At 42.4% G+C, this 19,789-nt stretch overlaps 1 protein-coding gene across 1 annotated transcript in view; it reads left to right on the top strand.

Annotated features, from left to right (window-relative positions):
- bco2l (beta-carotene 15, 15-dioxygenase 2, like) overlaps positions 1-19,789 on the top strand; it is a gene marked incomplete at both ends in the record, with an annotated part of 37,744 nt that overhangs the window by 9,658 nt on the left and 8,297 nt on the right. The window contains 6 exons of the mRNA XM_079516853.1: positions 1,452-1,567; positions 9,953-10,055; positions 10,899-11,039; positions 13,210-13,370; positions 14,902-15,072; positions 17,177-17,314. Coding sequence (XP_079372979.1) covers positions 1,452-1,567; positions 9,953-10,055; positions 10,899-11,039; positions 13,210-13,370; positions 14,902-15,072; positions 17,177-17,314 — 830 coding nt within the window. The remainder of the gene's footprint in view (positions 1-1,451; positions 1,568-9,952; positions 10,056-10,898; positions 11,040-13,209; positions 13,371-14,901; positions 15,073-17,176; positions 17,315-19,789) is intronic.

Below are 19,789 nucleotides of genomic sequence, written 5' to 3'. Positions count from 1 at the left end.
GCGTTAAACGTTAATTTTCAATGAAACCTGCGTTTTTGCTCAGAGAAGTCACGGTGCGACAACGCAAGCGTATTTACGTGAGCGCGGTCCCGTGCATTTGTTGCACGCGTGCTCGTTACGTGCACACGCCCGCGTCTCACCAGACCTGGATTGTGTTTAGCTTCTTTTTTTACGCTTGTGTTGTTGCGCCCCTCTTCAACAGACCTGGAGGAGACCTGTGTTGATCCAGGCAACAACGCCTGCGTTCCTCGCTTCACGTTTGCAAGGCCCTTCATTGTGTCCTTTTCATTCATCTTTTCTAAGAGAGAAGTGCATGTGCAGTGGGTGGAAGATGTATACTGGCAGTTTTCTACAAATGCCTTCTAAATCAGTAGTTCTTCTAACACTTTCAAGATTTAAAAAACAAATGTTTCAAAAATAACAGATGTACAAGCTTGCAGTGTGGCGCACATTTTCAGCACATCATCAGCACATCTTCACATAATTTGTCCTAAATGCTCATGATGAATAAATAATCTGCCCAGTCTGTGGGTTAGGGTTTGGGATAGTGTTAGTAATCGGCTGGACTAACGGAGGTCTTAACAGTGACATGTTACCCTCATAGGAGGGCTGTGGACAGTTCAGAAACTTGCCTACCAGTGACATTCATAAGGCAGGTTTTTTATTAAATTTCATTTATTTTGTATTTCACTAGTAGGCTACATGCAGACCACGCATTCAATCGAACATCGTTGTGTGAAACGATGAGAAGGAATGATAGAAATGAGATGCATATGAATGGCATTAGACGTGCATGTATGATATGAGGGGATGAGGGGACATGAGGATGAAGGTGCGGAAGGGGGGGGGGGGTGAGGATGAGTGGGAGGATCCGAGGGGCCTGGATGAATGAGTGAGGAGTTAAATGGTGGAGTTAACTGTAGCTGTGGAGAAGTTGATAGGCAGGCCTGGGAATGGAATTAGCATGGAATAGGTGGCAGAGGTAACCAACAATCTTATCTTGAAAGCGTGGTCTTCCTCCTGAACATATGTTCAGGAGGAACATATGTTTAAATTTTTATGAACACAAGAACAATGGCTTACATTATAGCATGCTAACTTTCCAGGAATAGAAAGCCTGCAGTTTCTATTAGCTTGGACGATTGGATTCCCCATCGTCACTGGTAGGAGAGTTTCTGAACTGTCCATATCCGACCTCTCAGTGACAGAGTGAGTAGACAAAAATGGTACCATATTATAATGAGAATTATTGAGGACCAATTAAATGAATGGTGAAGGTGTCCTTTAAGTATAAGTGTGGTCAATGTTTGTTTTGTACAGAAAGGACTGGACTGAGTGAATAACTGTGTAAACATGAACAGTGAATAATTACAAAATAATGTTGCCACCAAAAGTGCTACAGTATGTGATAAAACATTGAAACTCTGAAAATGTTCTGTACCTGTGAACAGAGCCGACCGACAACGCCAGTGTGAATTTTGTGAAGTACAGGGGAGACTATTACGTCAGCACAGAGACCAACTTCATGAGACGAGTCGACCCAGAAAGCCTGGAGACCAAGGAGAAGGTAGGCCTGCGTCAAAACACTGTCCCCCACAGACTGAACGCTATACCACCTGGCCTTTTTAACCACTTAGGGTTAGGCCCTCTGGCCTATGCTTTGTCAATAGCAAAGAAATAGCCAATCTACCGTACAAGCTGAATTCATGAATCCATCCATCCATCCATCCAAAATTGTATTTCCTATGTAGCTTGTTGCACAAGCAATGACCAACGATCAGTAGGCCTATATTTGACAGAGGCTCGTCATTCTTTGGGGAGCCATATTACTCTTCTGAACTGCTCTTTTTAATTGAATTGAATTGATATTGTATTGTCTTGCCTTGCTTGGTGACATGAAGCTCTCTCTTTTTCTGTATGACACTAGAATTCCTATTCTGAGGAGAACTTTAGCCAATAATAGCAGATGGACAAGTGGACAGCGCTGCCTTACCAAGTATTGACGCTTTAAGTGTTTAAATGTCTGAAAATACACAACATGAATGCAACATATCAACAGAAAACGATTTGTAGACAACACTGATGAAAATGCTGTCAAACAATTCTACAAAGATATCTACGAAATCTATGAACATTTTTAAGTTGCAATGCAATTTTATATAATATGTAGGTCCTAGTGTAGGCTCGGGATCGTTTGGTTTTGCCTGCCCTGCTTCATCTCTATCTCAGCTAAGGGGTCCTTAAAACGTTGAAGTCCTAGATTGCACAGGGAAGCCATGCCATTGTGTTGTCTGTGTTGTCTCGCTTTAATCTAACTCCTCAATCACTTCATGTAGGCTGTTGTTGATTGACTACACGTCATGGCACATGCTCTGACCTTGCTCGTTCATTATGAAACAGATACATGTAGTTATCCATTATGTATGTTGTCTCTCAAGACAGACTGTTGGCGCTGTTTTTCCTTTATTTGCAGATGGGATTCTCAGATTGTTCATTATGAAACAGATAAATGTTTCAGGCATAAGGAATGTGTTAAACCTCTAGTCCAGGGGTATAGGTAGGTATATATATATATATACCTACTTACCTAACCCCTACCTATCTGGGAGATAGGCGGGGTTATTGCTGGAGTCTAATGCTCATTACAATGTCCTGATGAGAAAGTAAAATATTTCATGAAAAGGTTATCTACATGGACAATCAAAATCAGTTGGAATTTTTATTTTGATGTCGTATCATACAATGACTATCAAGAAAATTAAAAACAATAATAACTTTACTGAGTTTATATAGCACCTTTCTAGACAAAGTCACAAAGTGCTGCACACAAAATCTACACAAAGCAAGGGAAGCAAACAATTAAAATGGAGGCAACATAGAAAATCAACAACTTACAAGATATCTAACAGTGAAACAAAACACACAGTGAAACAAAACACAATTTAAAATGATGCAACATAAAAATCAACAAGAGAAACTAACAAACAAAATTGATGCAAAATTCAACAGGACAGGAGGGTGAATGCTTTTCTGAACAAATATGTTTTAAGATGACATGTATGAACAAGCCCTGGGGTGGCGTTCAGGTGACACATGTGGCGTTGGAACCCGTGCCACCTGAGGGAAGGATATAGCCTCATTTATGTGGTATGAACGTATACCTGGTGAGCCACTAGGGGTGCCCCCCATTTGTGCCCCCGCCCCCGACTTGTTGTCTTTTAAAAAACAAAATGCTACGTGAAATCCAGCATTGAAGGCATTTTCCTGAGTGGAAATTGGCCATTTGAGGCACTAGTGTCCGGGAATAGACGGTTATCTGTTATCACCTGCACAGCAATCAAACTAAATGTATGCATATGATCTGGCCATGTGGGAGCGCATGTACTGTGAAATGAAAAAACAAAAAACAAAACAGGATGGTGCCTGAAACGGAGCCTTGAGCAGTGTTCCTATTGTGATGGAGAATGGTTCTCTATACCGGCGTAGAGTGTGCGACAAGCCAATTAAATGCTGTGTCCTTGATGCCAGCGCCAGAATGTTGACGCAGTCTTTTTTATTTCTGAGGCAGCCTTTAGGTGTCAAGGGTTGCAACGGTACAGCTCTACGGTGCTGTATTGGAACATTGCGCTCTACCTTTTCAATAACTGTATTGCTACGGCAACTATACTGCCCACGAGAAAACACTCTGGACACAGTTGTAAGCACGAATAATTGGCCGCAGGGTTCGATTTAAAAAAAAAAAAAAAAAAAGAGAGAGAGAGAAAGAGAGAGAGAGAGAGAGAGAGAAGAAAAAGGGGGAATTTTCGTAGCCTCAAGCCTCTGTACACTTTGTACAACAAATAGAAATAAAATGGCCTATACATTTACATTACATTTAAAACTTTACAAATATTGTGCCGAAATGTGCTTGTCACAGATAATGTGCAAAGCTTCTTGATTAAAATGCTTAAATAGGGGGGCACGATGGCACAGTTGGTAGTGCTGTCGCCTCACAGCTAGAAGGTCCTGGGTTCGATTCCCGCTCGGGACGCTGTGGGTGCTGGCGGCGTGTTTCCTACTCTGCGTCATCAGTGCCCATACCCGAGGCGGGGTTGGCGAAAGGGCCTTTCTGTGTGGAGTTTGCATGTTATCCCCGTGTCCCCTAGGGTAGGTACCCTCACAAAAAACATGCAGTAATCCTGGTCTAAACTCCCCCCCCCCCCCTGGCCAGCCGGGGCGCCTGATGGAGGGGAAAGGAACTGGTTGGAATAACGTGTTCCTTCCAGGCGATACGTCCAACCAGGGAAACTCCCCCCGGGCAGGTGCAAAGGAGCAACTTGGACACTCGGGCATGAAGGAAGCATGAGTTCAAGTCCGTTGCTCTCCCCATGTCCCCCATATATGGGGACTAGGTTGGCGGAGGGTGTGTAGAGCCCAGGATCACATTAGATAATTGACACAGGGGTGAAAAATGGGTTACAAAATCGTGGGATAAAAATTTAAAGAAAAAGAAAATGCTTAAATAGTGAGATTACCAAACATAAATACCAAATTTCCCAAAAGGAAATGCATGTATTTAAATTCAGTCTGACCCGAAGCAGAGATGAAACTAGAGAAATTAGCTCCTTGGATTTAAGATATTCGCCAGGCCAGGTTGCCCGACCCACGACTGTGTCACACATTGGCCTATACACATTGGCCAAAAAAAAAAAATGACCAGAGAGGATATCAATAGCAGAGAAATGGATTGTCCCAGCAATAGGGCTGTCACAATTATTCAGGAGGGGCAGATTTCGTGGCTCCCCAATTATTACATAATGGTGTAATCACAATTATATATTATATTTAGTTACTAGCAATTATTTAGCATTTAGCATCGTTGTAATCGCTCCCATGTGAAAAACATTTTCAAGATATAGTGGAAATAGCCAATATAAAATATAAAAATAAAATAAAATAAAATAGTATATATATATATATATATATATATTTTGTATGTATGTATGTATGTATGTATGTATGTATGTATGTATGTATGTATGTATGTATGTATGTATGTATGTATATATGTGTATATATATATATATATAGTATATTTCGGTTATTTGTCATATTTTCCCTGTGCAACTTCAAAGCCTAAAAGGTCAAAGAGACATTTTTATTCATAATGCTCGAGTGTAAAACATTAATCATACTTTAATTTGTGTCATGTAAAATGTCATAATTGTCCCAGCCCTACCCTGTAATTGGAATCCTGCTTGGCTGTGTATTCCCCACCATTTCTGAATTACACCACATTTTCATCCAGTGGGAATGATTGAACATATCTTGCCAACCCTCTATTCAGTTGTATCCTTTTTGGGTAAAAGACTCCAACATCTTCCTTCCACAATATCGCTTTAGGGGTTTATATACAATCAGTGAAGAACTTGTATATATAAAGCCCTTACGGATAATTGTAACAGTATGTTTTTGTGAACACTTCTTGTATAGATTGTAGTGGTTGTATGTTTACATCTGCGAGCACACTGGAGCGTATAGTCCAAATCAACGGTAAAATTGTTTTGGCAATGCAATGTTTGGAATCTTGGATCTTAAGCCTTGTTTAGTTGACTACAGTGTCATACAGAGAAAGAACTTCATTTCGCCAAGCAAGGCAAGACTATACTCGCAGTGGCCAGACAATATTGCCCTCGGCGGATTATTAGTATAGGAGAAGCCAGGCTAAGCCAGTATGTCTTCTATGGAAGCATGTTGCACAGCGAACATATTCAATCTACAAGATTGGCTATTTTTGGTTATTATTTTAAGATTAGATCATTTGAAGTAGGCTAATCTAGACTAATCAAACTAGCAATTATGTTCAGAAGCATCTTCCATAAAATCTTTACAGTCTTGGATATTTTATAAAAAAGCAAAGGTTAAAGCTTCTTTAAATAATCTTATTTCTGCACTTGGTTGGCAGTATGTAGTACAGCAGGAACAATATTAACTAGTATTCTGTCCATTATTTAGGAAAAAGCGCTAGTGGGCCGGGGCGCCTCCTTTCACACTGTTTCACAAGAAATCGCACATATGCCATATACAACAAAATAAATCGGTTGTGACATTTTATTTTGTTTTAATCTATGTGTACTTGGCCGCAGACCCCCATCTGAAAAGATTTTGTGCCAGGGACCCCCATATAAGATCTGTGTCACTAAAATGTTTAAAAAATAAACAAATCCCAAATGTTCTAGATTATTTTGAAAGTAGCACATCTATTGTAGATCTTCTGTTTTCAAATAGTCAGTGTATGAGCCTAATTTACACTATTATCCAATTCAACACCCCACCAAGAACCCCGGGACCTCACTTTGATAACCACTGCAATATAATACACTATTACATTCAATTCATATTGTTCAAAAGAGTAATGGCTCCCCTAGAATGACGAATTCAGCCTCCGTCAAATAAATTACAGTACCGATAGTTGCTCATTGCTTGTGCGTCAGCAGATACATTCTATTTTTATGTTTTTACTCATGCCTGGTCTAACTACGGGAAGCTTGTTATCTTGAAAATAAATAAAAGCAATCAGATTTTGCACTGATCTGAGTGTGCAGAGCCTGTGAGTCCAGCACCTCCCCCAAGTCTACAGGCAGATCACTTTTATGTTTTGACTCATAAAAGCTAATATAGTTCAAATGAAACATCTTTAGTCAGACACAGCCTTTGATAAAAGGCTGGACACTTACAGACGACATTGACCTGTCAAGGCTGTCATTACTGCCAAAAGATAAAAGAATGTGGCCCCACCAGGCCAGATCCAAGAGAATTATTGATTATCGTATCGTCCATTTGCTTGAACCTTGTCCTTCACTCCTTAACCATCTATTTAGATTTGTTTAGTTTAGTTGGATTGCATGTAACCAATCATACTGACATGTAGGTTAAAAACACCATATTATGTATATTGTGCCCTTATAGTGCCCCTACAAATTGAAAAGATGAATATGAGTAAACATCCCCTTTGGTTTTCTACAAATAATATAAAATTACTATTTCTGCAGAAAGAAAAAGAAAAAAAATCAATAAAACATTGTTCAAATCCATTTCAGATTTGTTTTCCAAAATACTGGTAATAAGAATAATATCCATGCTTATAGATCTGCTTTTTTTTTTTTACTATTAAATTAAATAGGGCTTCAAGGGGTTACTAGGATAACTAGGATAACAGCATCTGTAGAGTGGTTGAGTCATGCTTCGTTCAGCTGAGAATAATTTTCAAAACATCATTTAATTAGAAGTCTGAAGATGAGATGCTTTTATCTGCTCATGGTCTCTTTGTAAATATACTCTTTCTAGTCTTCGGTACAAAATGCAATAGATAATTACTGGCATGTGCAGTACCAACAGTCCAAATAAAATAAATAAAATAATATAAAAACATGGCTTGATCTAAATTGGTACCGCCATCCCTTGCATGTTGACCTGTTACAAGAGATTGTTCATTGCAAAAAGTTAGACTTGTATGAAGTGTGAAATGCACATAAACAGAGGTGGATAGCAGAGCAGGTGATGAACATACTGCCCTGTAGGCTACATATAACATGCAGATAAGTCATGCGTTTTGAGGTCAGTGCACTTCCTCAGGCAGCACAGACCAGAAATATCTTATTGCCTGCAGTGCATTACCCCTTAATTTGTACTGTGCTGCGTGGCCATCTATATGTTCATGTCATGCTCTACATGCAATTCTGGTAGCACTAATAAGCAGTGGTGGAAAAAAGTACTCAACTTTTTTACCAAAGTAAAAGTATTAAAGTAGCCTACAAGTCCTATGGTATTCAAAATGTATACTTGAGTACAAAAGTACCAAAGTCCTGACGTCACTCCTGCTACCCCTGGGGTTTGTATTGGAATTCCCATTGTAGGCAAATCTTAGATCATGTCATATAAGCACTGTATTCCAGAATTAAACAAACCACTCGGGTATTTTTGTCAAGTATGTGACTATGTGTCATGATATCGAGTTATATTTGATTACGTCTGTGTTTGGAGGAAACACATTTGAATGAATTAGTACTTTTTCAAAATCGCCAAGGTATTTGGAACACAGTTCTTATATGTAGCGATCTAAGATTCCCCTTAAAGGGACACTTCACCCTTTTTGCAAAAAAATCATTGTAAATGACGTTTAGAAGATAGGATAAGATAAGAGAGAATAATGGCAATGAGAAATAGGCCTACATAAGTGTTGACACCAAGCCAAGTCATGAACCAAAATCAGCAGCCCTATCACATAGCCACAACGCAGCACTGAGCAGACATACTGCAGATCCATCCACATAAGTCTTCTATTCCAAATGAAAATGAAATGATGGCAGGTCTTCTCCTATGACGCCGGAGACCGGAGCCGCTGACTCCCACTCCTGCTTCCAGGATGCCGCCATCCTTGCCTTTGTCCTCAGATATAGAATTGAGCATATCTTGTGCCGCGTTGTGGTATTGATGGTGGGACTTTATCTGTTTAGAGGCAATGCTGTCATAGTGGTGTCATGCAGGATATGCCAGTCATGTTGGCCGTGGCAATTCCCGATGGACTGGCAGGTAGAACACAGGGGTGAGATTGAGGAAACCAATTATGATCCGGAGCGCGTTGTTGATGGCAGCATCAACCTTTCTGGCATGTGGGCTTCTACACCAGGCTGGGGCACAGCATCCGGCTGCAGGGAAGAGCAGGGCTTGCGTGGATGTCCAGAGTAGGTTGGGAGCAACACCATGCAAGAAAGAAAGAAAGAAAGAAAGAAAGAAAGCACAATTGTATACTGTACCCTATAAGTCACTACCTTCAACAGTAACCACAACACAACATACACAGCCTAGTAAGCTATACGGACCGTCAACAAAGTACTCAACTTTATTTGTATTGTAATTATTGTATTGCTTCTAAACCAAATTAGATATTTACATTGTGCAGGGGATGTACTTGTGAGTGCACACTTTAGATTTCCCATAATATATTTTGAATATTTTACATGAATATAATATTTTTCTTTCTTTTGTATTACTAAGCCAAGGTAGGTATTAATATCATATAATGATTATTATTTATTTTTCACAGAATCAAATGTTTTATGGGTCATGATTCCATGATCCTGGATGGCTTGATTCTAGAGTTAAAATAATTTATATACATATTTTTGGAAATCTCTATGGGAAAAATTAATGGGATCGATGGAACCAGAAAACGGCCGCCACGGCAATATGCCCTATAGACAAATCCATGGAGCAGTGCCCTGTAGGCCAGGTGTTGCTAATCAGTGCTGAGGTGTAAAGCTCAGTAATGGCTGCTCCCAGGGCACCCCTCTGTGGATTCGTCTATACTTTTACTCAAGTACTGGGGTTGAGTACTTTGTCCACCAATGCACACACACTATATTACACTCTGAACCACTTTGGAAGTGTAGTCAAGTTCCCCATAGGTTTTTAACGCGGATATTACCTGTCAGGTGATCTCACTTAATATGGTTTAAATCTGTCCCCGAGCTATATGGGCAACCTTTTCAACTCACTGAGAGTTGGCGTAGATCCGCAGATCCAGACAAGGCCATCCCTGGCCCATCCTATAACGTCTAGACTTCACACTTAAATGTTCCACATCCCAGCCCCCAGGCTTTGGAATGACCCGGGATGAAGAGCTTATAGTCTCACATTGTAAGTCGTTATAGCTGTCGAGTGGAAACCTCATATGTCCAAAAAGAAATAAAAAAGTAAGCTTCCATGATTCCAATTCAAAAGCAGTGAAAACAGCCAAGCCATACAAGCTCAACATTTGTCGCATCGCAACACATTTTGAGCTGGAGATGGGCTGTTTTTGCTATACTTGTGTGTGTCACTGTAGTATGACAAAGTAGGGCATTCATTTATTAAATGAGGCACCTAATAATGAGGCACTAGCACTAATGGCGATACGCATGTGGATTTTCAGGTGGACTGGACCAAGTACATTGCTGTGAACTCTGCTACGGCTCACCCTCACTACGACCGTGAAGGAGCCACATACAACATGGGCAACTCCTATGGCAAAAATGGTATACGCTAATGCCTGCCTGCCTGCCTGCCTGCCTGCCTGCCTGTCTGTCTGTCTGTCTGTCTGTCTGTCTGTCTGTCTGTCTGTCTGTCTGTCTCAATTAAGGGATTAAGGGACACAGGACAATACTGAGTGTGTTTGGGGCACGGTGGCACAGTCGGTAATGCTGTCGCCTCACAGCTAGAAGGTCCTGGGTTCGTGGGAGCTGGGGGTGTGTTCTCTCCTCCGCGTCATCAGATAGGAGGTGCCTATCCCCGAGGCGGGGTTGGTGAAAGGGCCCTTCTGTGTGGAGTTTGCATGTTCTCCGCGTGTCCCCTAGGGTAGGTACCCTCACAAAAAACATAGTAATCCTGGTCTCTAAACTACCTCCCCCTGGACAGTCGGGGCGCCTGATGGAGGGGAAAGGAACTGGTCAGAATAACGTGTTCCTCCGTTATGTCCAGCTGGGGAAACTCCCCCCTCTCTCCCAGGTGAAAAGAAGCAGATTGGACTCCTCATGCATAGAAGGGAGCATGAGGTCAGTCCGCTGCCCCCCCAGGTTGGCAGAGGAAGTGTAGCGCCCAGGATTACATTAGATAATTGACACTGGGTGAAGAAATGCGTGCAAAATCGTGGGATAAAAAAGGGCCAATTAATGTAAAATCTAACTCAACTAGTATTAATACTCCAAGGTTGCTCTTTATTGTTTATCTTGTGTAAGAGTAAAACTTATATTAGTTTGGCTTCCGGCAGACGGAAATTGCTGCAGCTGTGTTGCATGGCAACCTGCCATGTGTTTACCCTGTGTCCAACATGTGTATGTGTGTGTGCATGTTTGCGTGTGTGCGTGCGTGCGTTGCGCCAGGCTTCTTCTACAACATCATCCGCGTGCCTGCGCCCGACGAGACAGACGAGCTCCGGGACGCAGCGGACCTGGCGGGGGCAGAGGTCATCTGTACCATCCCTTCTACTGACCCCCGGAAACCCTCCTACTACCACAGCTTTGGTACACTCTGTCTGTCTGTCTGTCTGTCTGTCTGTCTGTCTGTCTGTCTGTCTGTCTGTCTGTCTGTCTGTCTGTCTGTCTGTCTGTCTGTCTGTCTGTCTGTCTGTCTGTCTGTCTGTCTGTCTGTCTGTCCGTCCGTCCGTCCGTCCGTCCGTCCGTCCGTCCGTCCGTCCGTCCGTCCGTCCGTCCGTCCGTCCGTCCGTCCGTCCGTCCGTCCGTCCGTCCGTATAGTATAGTATAGTATAGTATAGTAAATAGTAGCAGATGACGTCTTTGTCAATGTAACTAAACATGGTCAACAAGCGCTACTAGCATGTAAACAAACATGATAAAATATGTCGGACGATGATGTTTCTGTGTGAACCGAGTGGTGCAAATCCTAGAAGTTGTTTAAGGTATTGAGGACAGTAAAGTCTACATTTGAAGTGACAAAATACAACCACCTCAATTGTATACGTTACATTGTATTATTGTATACTCAGATTTGACACGATTACATTTTATTCATTAAAAATAAAGTTACATAGTGATGCTTTCGCCTGTGATCCTAGTTTACTTAGGCACATATACACTATATATAGTCTACCTGAATTTGATGCATGTGTTTTACTGTTTACGTTGCTTATTGTGTGAGTTGCGCTGGATAAAGAGCATCTGCTATTTCCTAAATAATTGTAAATTGTCTTCTTATTGGGAGAGAGGGCAACTGAAGATTTGCCCTCAAGTAAATGTACTTAGTTACTCCCCCTTCCCTGTGCAGTGCTGTGCTGTCCAGACCATGGTCTACAGTACACCGTCAGACTGTCTGGCACCAAACTAATCTCCCATGGTGCAACTGTTTGTTGCTGAACAACCAGTTAGACCAATAGAATACAACTGTAATTAGTTTAGCTGTCCAATCACAAGTCTAAACATAGACACAGTAGTGCAGTACAGTAGAGCTGCCTTGTCAGCTCACAACGTGTGGACAACGTGGTGCATCGTGGTGCGTCGTGAGCTTGTGGATCGGCTATTTTCACTACCTTTTCACTACTAACAAAACATTAAAAGTTGAAATATGGAGATACAAGGTTTCTGCCAGACAGCAACGATATTGTAATTGTCACTGGAAACCTTAAAAAGTTGTCCACAATTTGTTACAGTACTTTTCAGGGAATGTAAAAGAAGAAGATAAAACATTTTATTGGTTCAATATTTATAAAACCCACAGACACACTTAAACCACTTACCACCACATCATTTCATTTACAAAACGTATTATTTTCAGGAATTTGGTAGTTTTTTCCCCCTCTCTGTACTCACTATAATGGCAAAGTAAAGCATTTGCAAGTAGGGGGTGGGCATAAAAAGTTTGAAATACAAGGTTCACAGCAAGACTGTGTGGCTGGGTGAGGGGAAGGGGGTACTGAAGCTTATAATAGATAATATAATAACATTTATTTTTGGACCACTCATCAACAAAAGTAAACACAGTAAAATAAAGCAAAATCAGCAACAGAATAAAATCACCATGACATTTATAAAATATAATATGTAGATGTGAGCATGCGTGCGTGCGTACGTGCGTGCGTGCGTGCATGCGTGCGTGCGTGTGTGTGTGTGTGTGGGCCGGGCCACTGGGGGGGGGGGAGGTTACAGTATGTACTGTACAATAATAAAATACTTGAATAAAATGTATTTATGAAGCACTTCATAATCAAAACAGAAGTAAATCGGCTCGAACACAATCAGTAAAGGAATGAAAAGACCATGTATAAAATATAATATATATGCAAATGTCAGTGCATCCCTCTGTGTGCGTGCGTGCGTGCGTGCGTGCGTGCGTGCGTGCGTGCGTGCGTGCGTGCGTGCGTGCGTGCGTGCTTGCGTGCGTGCGTGCGTGCGTGCGTGCGTGCGTGTGTCTGTCTTCCTGCCCAGAGGCTATACCCTACACAGTACAGTATGTGCCTACACGTGCACAACCTATGTTCAAGGATCCTGTGTGTGTGTGTGTGTGTGTGTGTGTGTGTGTGTGTGTGTGTGTGTGTGTGTGTGTGTGTGTGTGTGTGTGTGTGTGTGTGTGTGTGTGTGTGTGTGTGTGTGTGTGTGTGTGTGTGTGTGTGTGTGTGTCTATCCCCCCCCCCCCCCCCCCCCCCCTCTCTCTCTCTCTCTCCCTCTCTCTGCCTTGCAGTCATGTCTGAGAACTACGTGGTGTTTGTGGAGCAGGCCATCAAGATGGACATGCTGAAGGCGTTGCTGTTACGAGTGCAGAACAAAGGCTGGAACAAGATGATGGTGTGGGAGCCCCACACCAACACCATCTTCCACCTGGTCAACAGACACACCGGTCAGGTACACCCACATATAAATAGATGCAACACTCACACACTCCCCGTTACTTTGCATACTGTAGGCGACGCAGGTATTTTAACTCCTTCGCCTTCGCCACCTCTACTCCTTTCCTTGCATGCAGAGTTTGCAGGGTTTCCACCTGACAGCAACACACGCACGCACGCACGCACGCACGCACGCACGCACGCACGCTAAATTGGAAAGGTTGAACATTTGTTAGAGCAGTGGAGCTTCGGTGTGCATGTGATTTTCCTCCAAAGTGAAGTCAAAGAGAAATGTAACATTAAACGGGACAATAATGTAATTAAAATGCACATTGCACACATAAACACTTGTGTCATTTCACCTTGCCAAAATCAAAAGCTAAAGCAATTTCTTCTTGGCCAACAGGGCACAACAGACTCCATGTGACATTTAAAAAAATAGGTGTACTTCCTTTTCTTTGTGTGTTGGTGCCCGTTGTCTTTCAAAACGCTCAGGTAACCTTTATCGTTTTGTCCTGACATTTACTGACAAGTGTGATGATATCCTCCTGACTCAGTTTAGCCCCATTGCGTGCGGAAAATAGGCGAGGTATTTGATGTGGTCCTGGTGAAACCACAGTAGGCCTACATGCGACACTCCCAAAATAAAGTGGCGATAGAGGTGATAGGCTTTAGGTGCAAGGCCAAAACAATTCAACCAAAGGAGATTCTTGCCAGCTGTCAATTATGTCCTTTCAAAAGGCTTTTTTTCTTTTTTTTGCGCACCAGGACCAACAGACAGCTCCATCAGCCTATAGTGTTATGTGAACAGCAGGAAGTGCCTTTTTATTACATGCATGATACAGGAAGTAGAGTGGGCACCGCAGAATGTTTAAATGTTTATTAGTAGTATTTGAGAAATAGCCAAATGGCTGGGTTTCCCAAACGCAAATGGTGTAAGAGTTGTAGTGCTGCACATGCTCAGATGCCCTCTAGGCCGCACACAGAAGCCTGTGAACATAGACATTCCGTGCATAGATGTGCCACTCAATGGTAGGCCTCAGGCCTCAGGCCTGGTATGGTAGGCCTCAGGCCTCAGGTCTACCATTCTGAAATTTAATTTAATAATATTTGGACTGCTGGACAGCTGACAGTAGGCTCTCTTTACTCCTATGTATTTATATATTTTTTTACACCATGTCCTTTGGGAAACCGGGCCATTGTGAGGACAATTTTCCTGGTACTCACCATAGAAATGGTTGTTTTATTTTAAAAATGATAATACTAATAAACAAATATGGGTAGGCTTATAATTAAAAAAAAATGCAGGTTGGGGGTTAGGGTTGTGATTAAACATTAAGGTTAAGTTAGTAGGCTTGGAGTTTTGCCTGATTTATGGATATAGTTGTGCAACAGCTTGTCACACACTGCTAAATGAAAAACAAAAAAAGATTGTTTTTCACATGCAGTGCATGTCCATCCTTGCGTGCGCGCACATGCGTGTGTGCGTGTGTGTGTGCGCGTGTGTGCGTGTGTGTGTGCGTGTGTGCGTGCATGACCTATAACAGATCAGTAAGGTGAAATACAGTGGGGTGCCGATGTTCGCGCTGCACCAGATCAACGCCTTCGAGGACAACGGCGTGCTGGTCATGGACATGTGCTGCGGTGACGACGGCGCGGTCATCGCAGACTTCACCTTGGAGAACCTGCGCAGACCCGGAGGGGAGGAGATGGACAAGGTGAATCACTATTAGCCCATTAAGACCATTAAGACCCCATGAGGGCCCATTCTACAATCAGTAGTTCTCAAACTGTGGGGGTCAGAATAATGTCAGTATCATTTCACCATAAGGTAATTGTATAGCCTATACCAAGGTTCCCCAATTAACTTTCCTCAAGGGCCATATTTTGACTAGGGTACCAGGCTGGGAGCCGAGTCCGCACGTGCAAAAAAATGTTTATTTTAATTTTTTCATGAACTAATTAATCTTAGAATAGATGTAGAACAGTGGTTCTCAACCAGTGGTCCGGGGACCACCAGTGGTCCTTGAGGGGGTTCCAGGTGATCCCCAGCTAAATGATGGAGAGTTGGTAACCAAATGGACCCTTATAGATCTTTAACTCTTGAGGTTGTAAAATTGAATTGATTTTCAGGGCAAGACCCCATTTGAAAAGATATGACAGGGCTCTAGCAGTGATTCTCATAATTTTAATTTGAAGGATGCCCAGTTTAACATGCATAGGCTACTGACCCCCATTTAATGCCATTCATATCTGGGACCTCAATTTTTTATTTATTTCGTAAAATCCATGTCAACTTAATTCTGAGAGAGTACAAATGGAACCAAATGGACCTGTTATGGTCCATTTGGTTCTTCATGTCGTAACTTTTTTATTTTATTTTTTGTATTCTTCCGGGGGCCACAACGGGTGCTTCGCGGCCCGCAAATGGCCCGCAGGCCACCTATTGGGGAACCCTGGCCTATACAGTGTGTACTTTTTTTTTAAGCAAACTTCTGGGGGTCCCTGGAACAGCATATTCGCAGTCAAATTAATATAATTATGGGGGTCATGACATGAATACGTTTGAGCGCCACTGATTTAGCTACTGTACATACTGTTGTAATCTAAATACGGGACCCTCGTCTGGGTTGACAGACAGGTAGTGTGTGCAGGCTGGGTGGTGTGTGACAATCCTGTTGAAGTATTACTTTGGTACGGCGACTACGGCGGCGGCCGGCGGGTACCCGGGAGAACAAATTAACGAGACACGAGACAGTATCACGCTAAGGTTCACAAAGTTTATTACACAAACATGAAACATATATAGTGCTGGATCATAATGACGTAACAATAAGATATGAGACAGAAGAACGTGCCTACTGCAGCAAGGCTGACCTTGCTGTCGCCTAGATGTCTCTCGTAGCCTATCTATAAAGAATGCTACAGTACCGGCAGTACACAATACATATCAAGTACACTGTATCTCAAGTTCAAGTACATAGACTAAGATGTACTGTGCATGGGCTAATATCACAACAGTTCTGATACAGTATGTTTTTTTTTTTTTGGAGGCCACGCCATCACACTCATGTCACCATGACTCGGCCATAACCATATAGGAGTTGCCGATGGAGCTAAGCCCACATATGGAGTGTGTTGTCTAACCCAGGGATTCTCAACCCACAGTGGCGTGCACAGACATTTAGAGGGGCAGGTGCTCAAGTTAAAAAAGGGCACCTTGTGCAGCGCGTGGAACCGGCCGGTTGCCTTAACCCATTTTGGGCGGGAACCCCTTTTGGTGTTAGCATTATGTTATGCTTTAGCTATTGAAAAATAGCAGATCTACAAGCTCATAGCGCGCCACCGAGTGGCGCGCTATGAGCTTGTAGGTCTGCTATTTTTGAAAAAACAAGTTTTTTTTTTCCTTTTTTTTTCAAAAGGGCACATTGCCAAAAGGGCAGGGGGTGCTCTAGCACCCCCTAGTGTCTATCTGTGCACGCCACTGTCAACCCATGAGGTTAGACTCTAACCTCAACGTGTCATCTTGGCATCAGGCACAATAAATCACTCAGCTCCATACTGTATATGGCCACAAAAGGGGAAATGTCCATATAATATATGGCCATCTCGATTTATGTCCATACAAGCGACAATGACTGACAGATACAGAGAGCTCCATAGGCCTATATGGCCATATCATTTGGATCGGTGCAACGGTGCAGTGTAGATGTGAGGGCCGCTACATAATTGTGGGGGTCCTTGAGCACCACTGATATACTGTAGCAACCCTCAGGTCTTAAAGGGTTAACTTAATATGCAGCATTGTCATTTCCTTTTCAGTGGTACAACTCAATGTGTAGAAACCTCCCGCGGAGATATGCCCTGCCACTCAACGTGGATGAGGACACGCCCCTGGACCAGAACCTCATCACTCTGCCTTACCTCAAAGCCACCGCTGTGAAGACCGCACCTGGAGAGGTAGGATGGTGCTGCTGCAAACTTACTGAGTAGCCTACAGTACATGTACCTGGAGAGGTAGGATGGTGCTGCTGCAAACTTACTGAGTATAGCCTACAGTACATGTACCTGGAGAGGTAGGATGGTGCTGCTGCAAACTTACTGAGTATAGCCTACAGTACATGTACCTGGAGAGGTAGGATGGTGCTGCTGCAAACTTACTGAGTAGCCTACAGTACATGTACCTGGAGAGGTAGGATGGTGCTGCTGCAAACTTACTGAGTATAGCCTACAGTACATGTACCTGGAGAGGTAGGATGGTGCTGCTGCAAACTTACTGAGTATAGCCTACAGTACATGTACCTGGAGAGGTAGGATGGTGCTGCTGCAAACTTACTGAGTATCCTACAGTACATGTACCTGGAGAGGTAGGATGGTGCTGCTGCAAACTTACTGAGTATAGCCTACAGTACATGTACCTGGAGAGGTGGGATGGTGCTGCTGCAAACTTACTGAGTATCCTACAGTACATGTACCTGGAGAGGTAGGATGGTGCTGCTGCAAACTTACTGAGTAGCCTACAGTACATGCACCTGGAGAGGTAGGATGGTGCTGCTGCAAACTTACTGAGTATCCTACAGTACATGTACCTGGAGAGGTAGGATGGTGCTGCTGCAAACTTACTGAGTATAGCCTACAGTACATGTACCTGGAGAGGTAGGATGGTGCTGCTGCAAACTTACTGAGTAGCCTACAGTACATGTACCTGGAGAGGTAGGATGGTGCTGCTGCAAACTTACTGAGTATAGCCTACAGTACATGTACCTGGAGAGGTAGGATGGTGCTGCTGCAAACTTACTGAGTAGCCTACATTACATGTACCTGGAGAGGTAGGATGGTGCTGCTGCAAACTTACTGAGTATAGCCTACAGTACATGTACCTGGAGAGGTGGGATGGTGCTGCTGCAAACTTACTGAGTATCCTACATTTCGTCACTGTCAGGCAGAAACGTCTGATCTCCATATTCTATAACCTTCTGTGTCGCCCTACTTTTTTTCTCTATCATTTTTGTCCCATGATTTTGTAACCCATTTTTCACCCCTGTGTCAATTATCTAATGTGATCCTGGTCTCTACACACCCTTCGCCAACGTGGGGAGAGCAATGGACTTGAACTCATGCTTCCTTCATGCATGAGTGTCCAAGTCACTCCTTTACACCTGTGTCGCCCTACTTGATCATACTACAGCGTTACACGAAAGCATCAAAAGTAGCAGATCTGCAAGCTCGTTTTAAAGGGATATTCCACTTGTTGCTGTCGGGAGGTAACCATCTAACTTTTCTTTCTAACCCTAACGCAGCAACGCTGGTATCTTTTGTTTTTTTTATTTGAATCCTGAAAAGTAACAGTTTTGTACATATGAAGTACTCGAGTACAATTTGGTACTTTTACTTTACTTGAGTATCTCAGTTTTTCGATACTTTGAACTTCTACTCCACTACATCTCAGAGGCAAACATTGTTACTCTACAAATATTTTTGAAAGCTTTATAGTGACAATGCAGATTTTAGATAATTTATACAAGAAAGAATAAACCCACACACTCATCTGCTCCACAATGTAATTTAATGACAATGCTTCGAGCCAAGGCTCTTCATCAGGTCAAAGGTCATTGTTTTGACCCGATGAAGAGCCTTCAAAACAAAACGTCATTAAATTACATACAGTAGTAACAGATGATTGCAGATGTATTCTTTCTTTATGATGTTTTCCGACCCAGCACCTCAACCAAGTTATTAGTTTTCTTGTATGAGATAATCAATACAAAATAGAGTTAGTCCCCCCCATTCTGTGCTTCCTAGAAAAATCATTAACATGGTGAATCACATCTTGATGATGTCATCAAGATGTGATTCACCATGTTAATGATTTTTTTCAGACCTCCAGTTCTAGGAAACACAGAATAGGGGGACTTTTTTATTATGTCTACACAACAGCTCTAAGGTATATTTATGGCATAGTAAAATGTTGAAAATGAGTGGAATGCCCCTTTAAGCCCCGTTTTATACTTGGGCTATTCGAAATTACCCAAAAGTTGGACCAATTTCGGAAAATATTATATTTTATATATTGCTGCTCTTACTTAAAGGTAGGGTAAGTGATTTGGTTGGTCAAAACAAAAAGTGTTAAAAGGATAAGGATTGCTACAGTATATGGTTTGTTCAATAACATATCTCCAGCTCTTTCATAAACAGTTCCAATTTCACTTATCAGGTATCCTGTATGAGTTCTCTCTCCTGATTGGATAAAACTCGCATCCCAAACTATGCATTTTCTGTTTGCTAAAAAGCTGCAGAGACAGGCAGACATACTGTAACACTATAGCAATGATTACTATCAGAATATATAGTTATTTAACACTAAATTTAACAAAGGAATATCCCTTCTACCCCACCTTTAAGTGAAAATAACAGTACTTCCACCGCTGATTGCAC

Source organism: Electrona antarctica, assembly GCF_951216825.1.
Source record: "Electrona antarctica genome assembly, chromosome: 12".
Lineage (NCBI taxonomy): Eukaryota > Metazoa > Chordata > Actinopteri > Myctophiformes > Myctophidae > Electrona > Electrona antarctica.
Note: the sequence above shows the minus strand (reverse complement) of the source record. Positions and strands in the feature narration are given on the sequence as shown.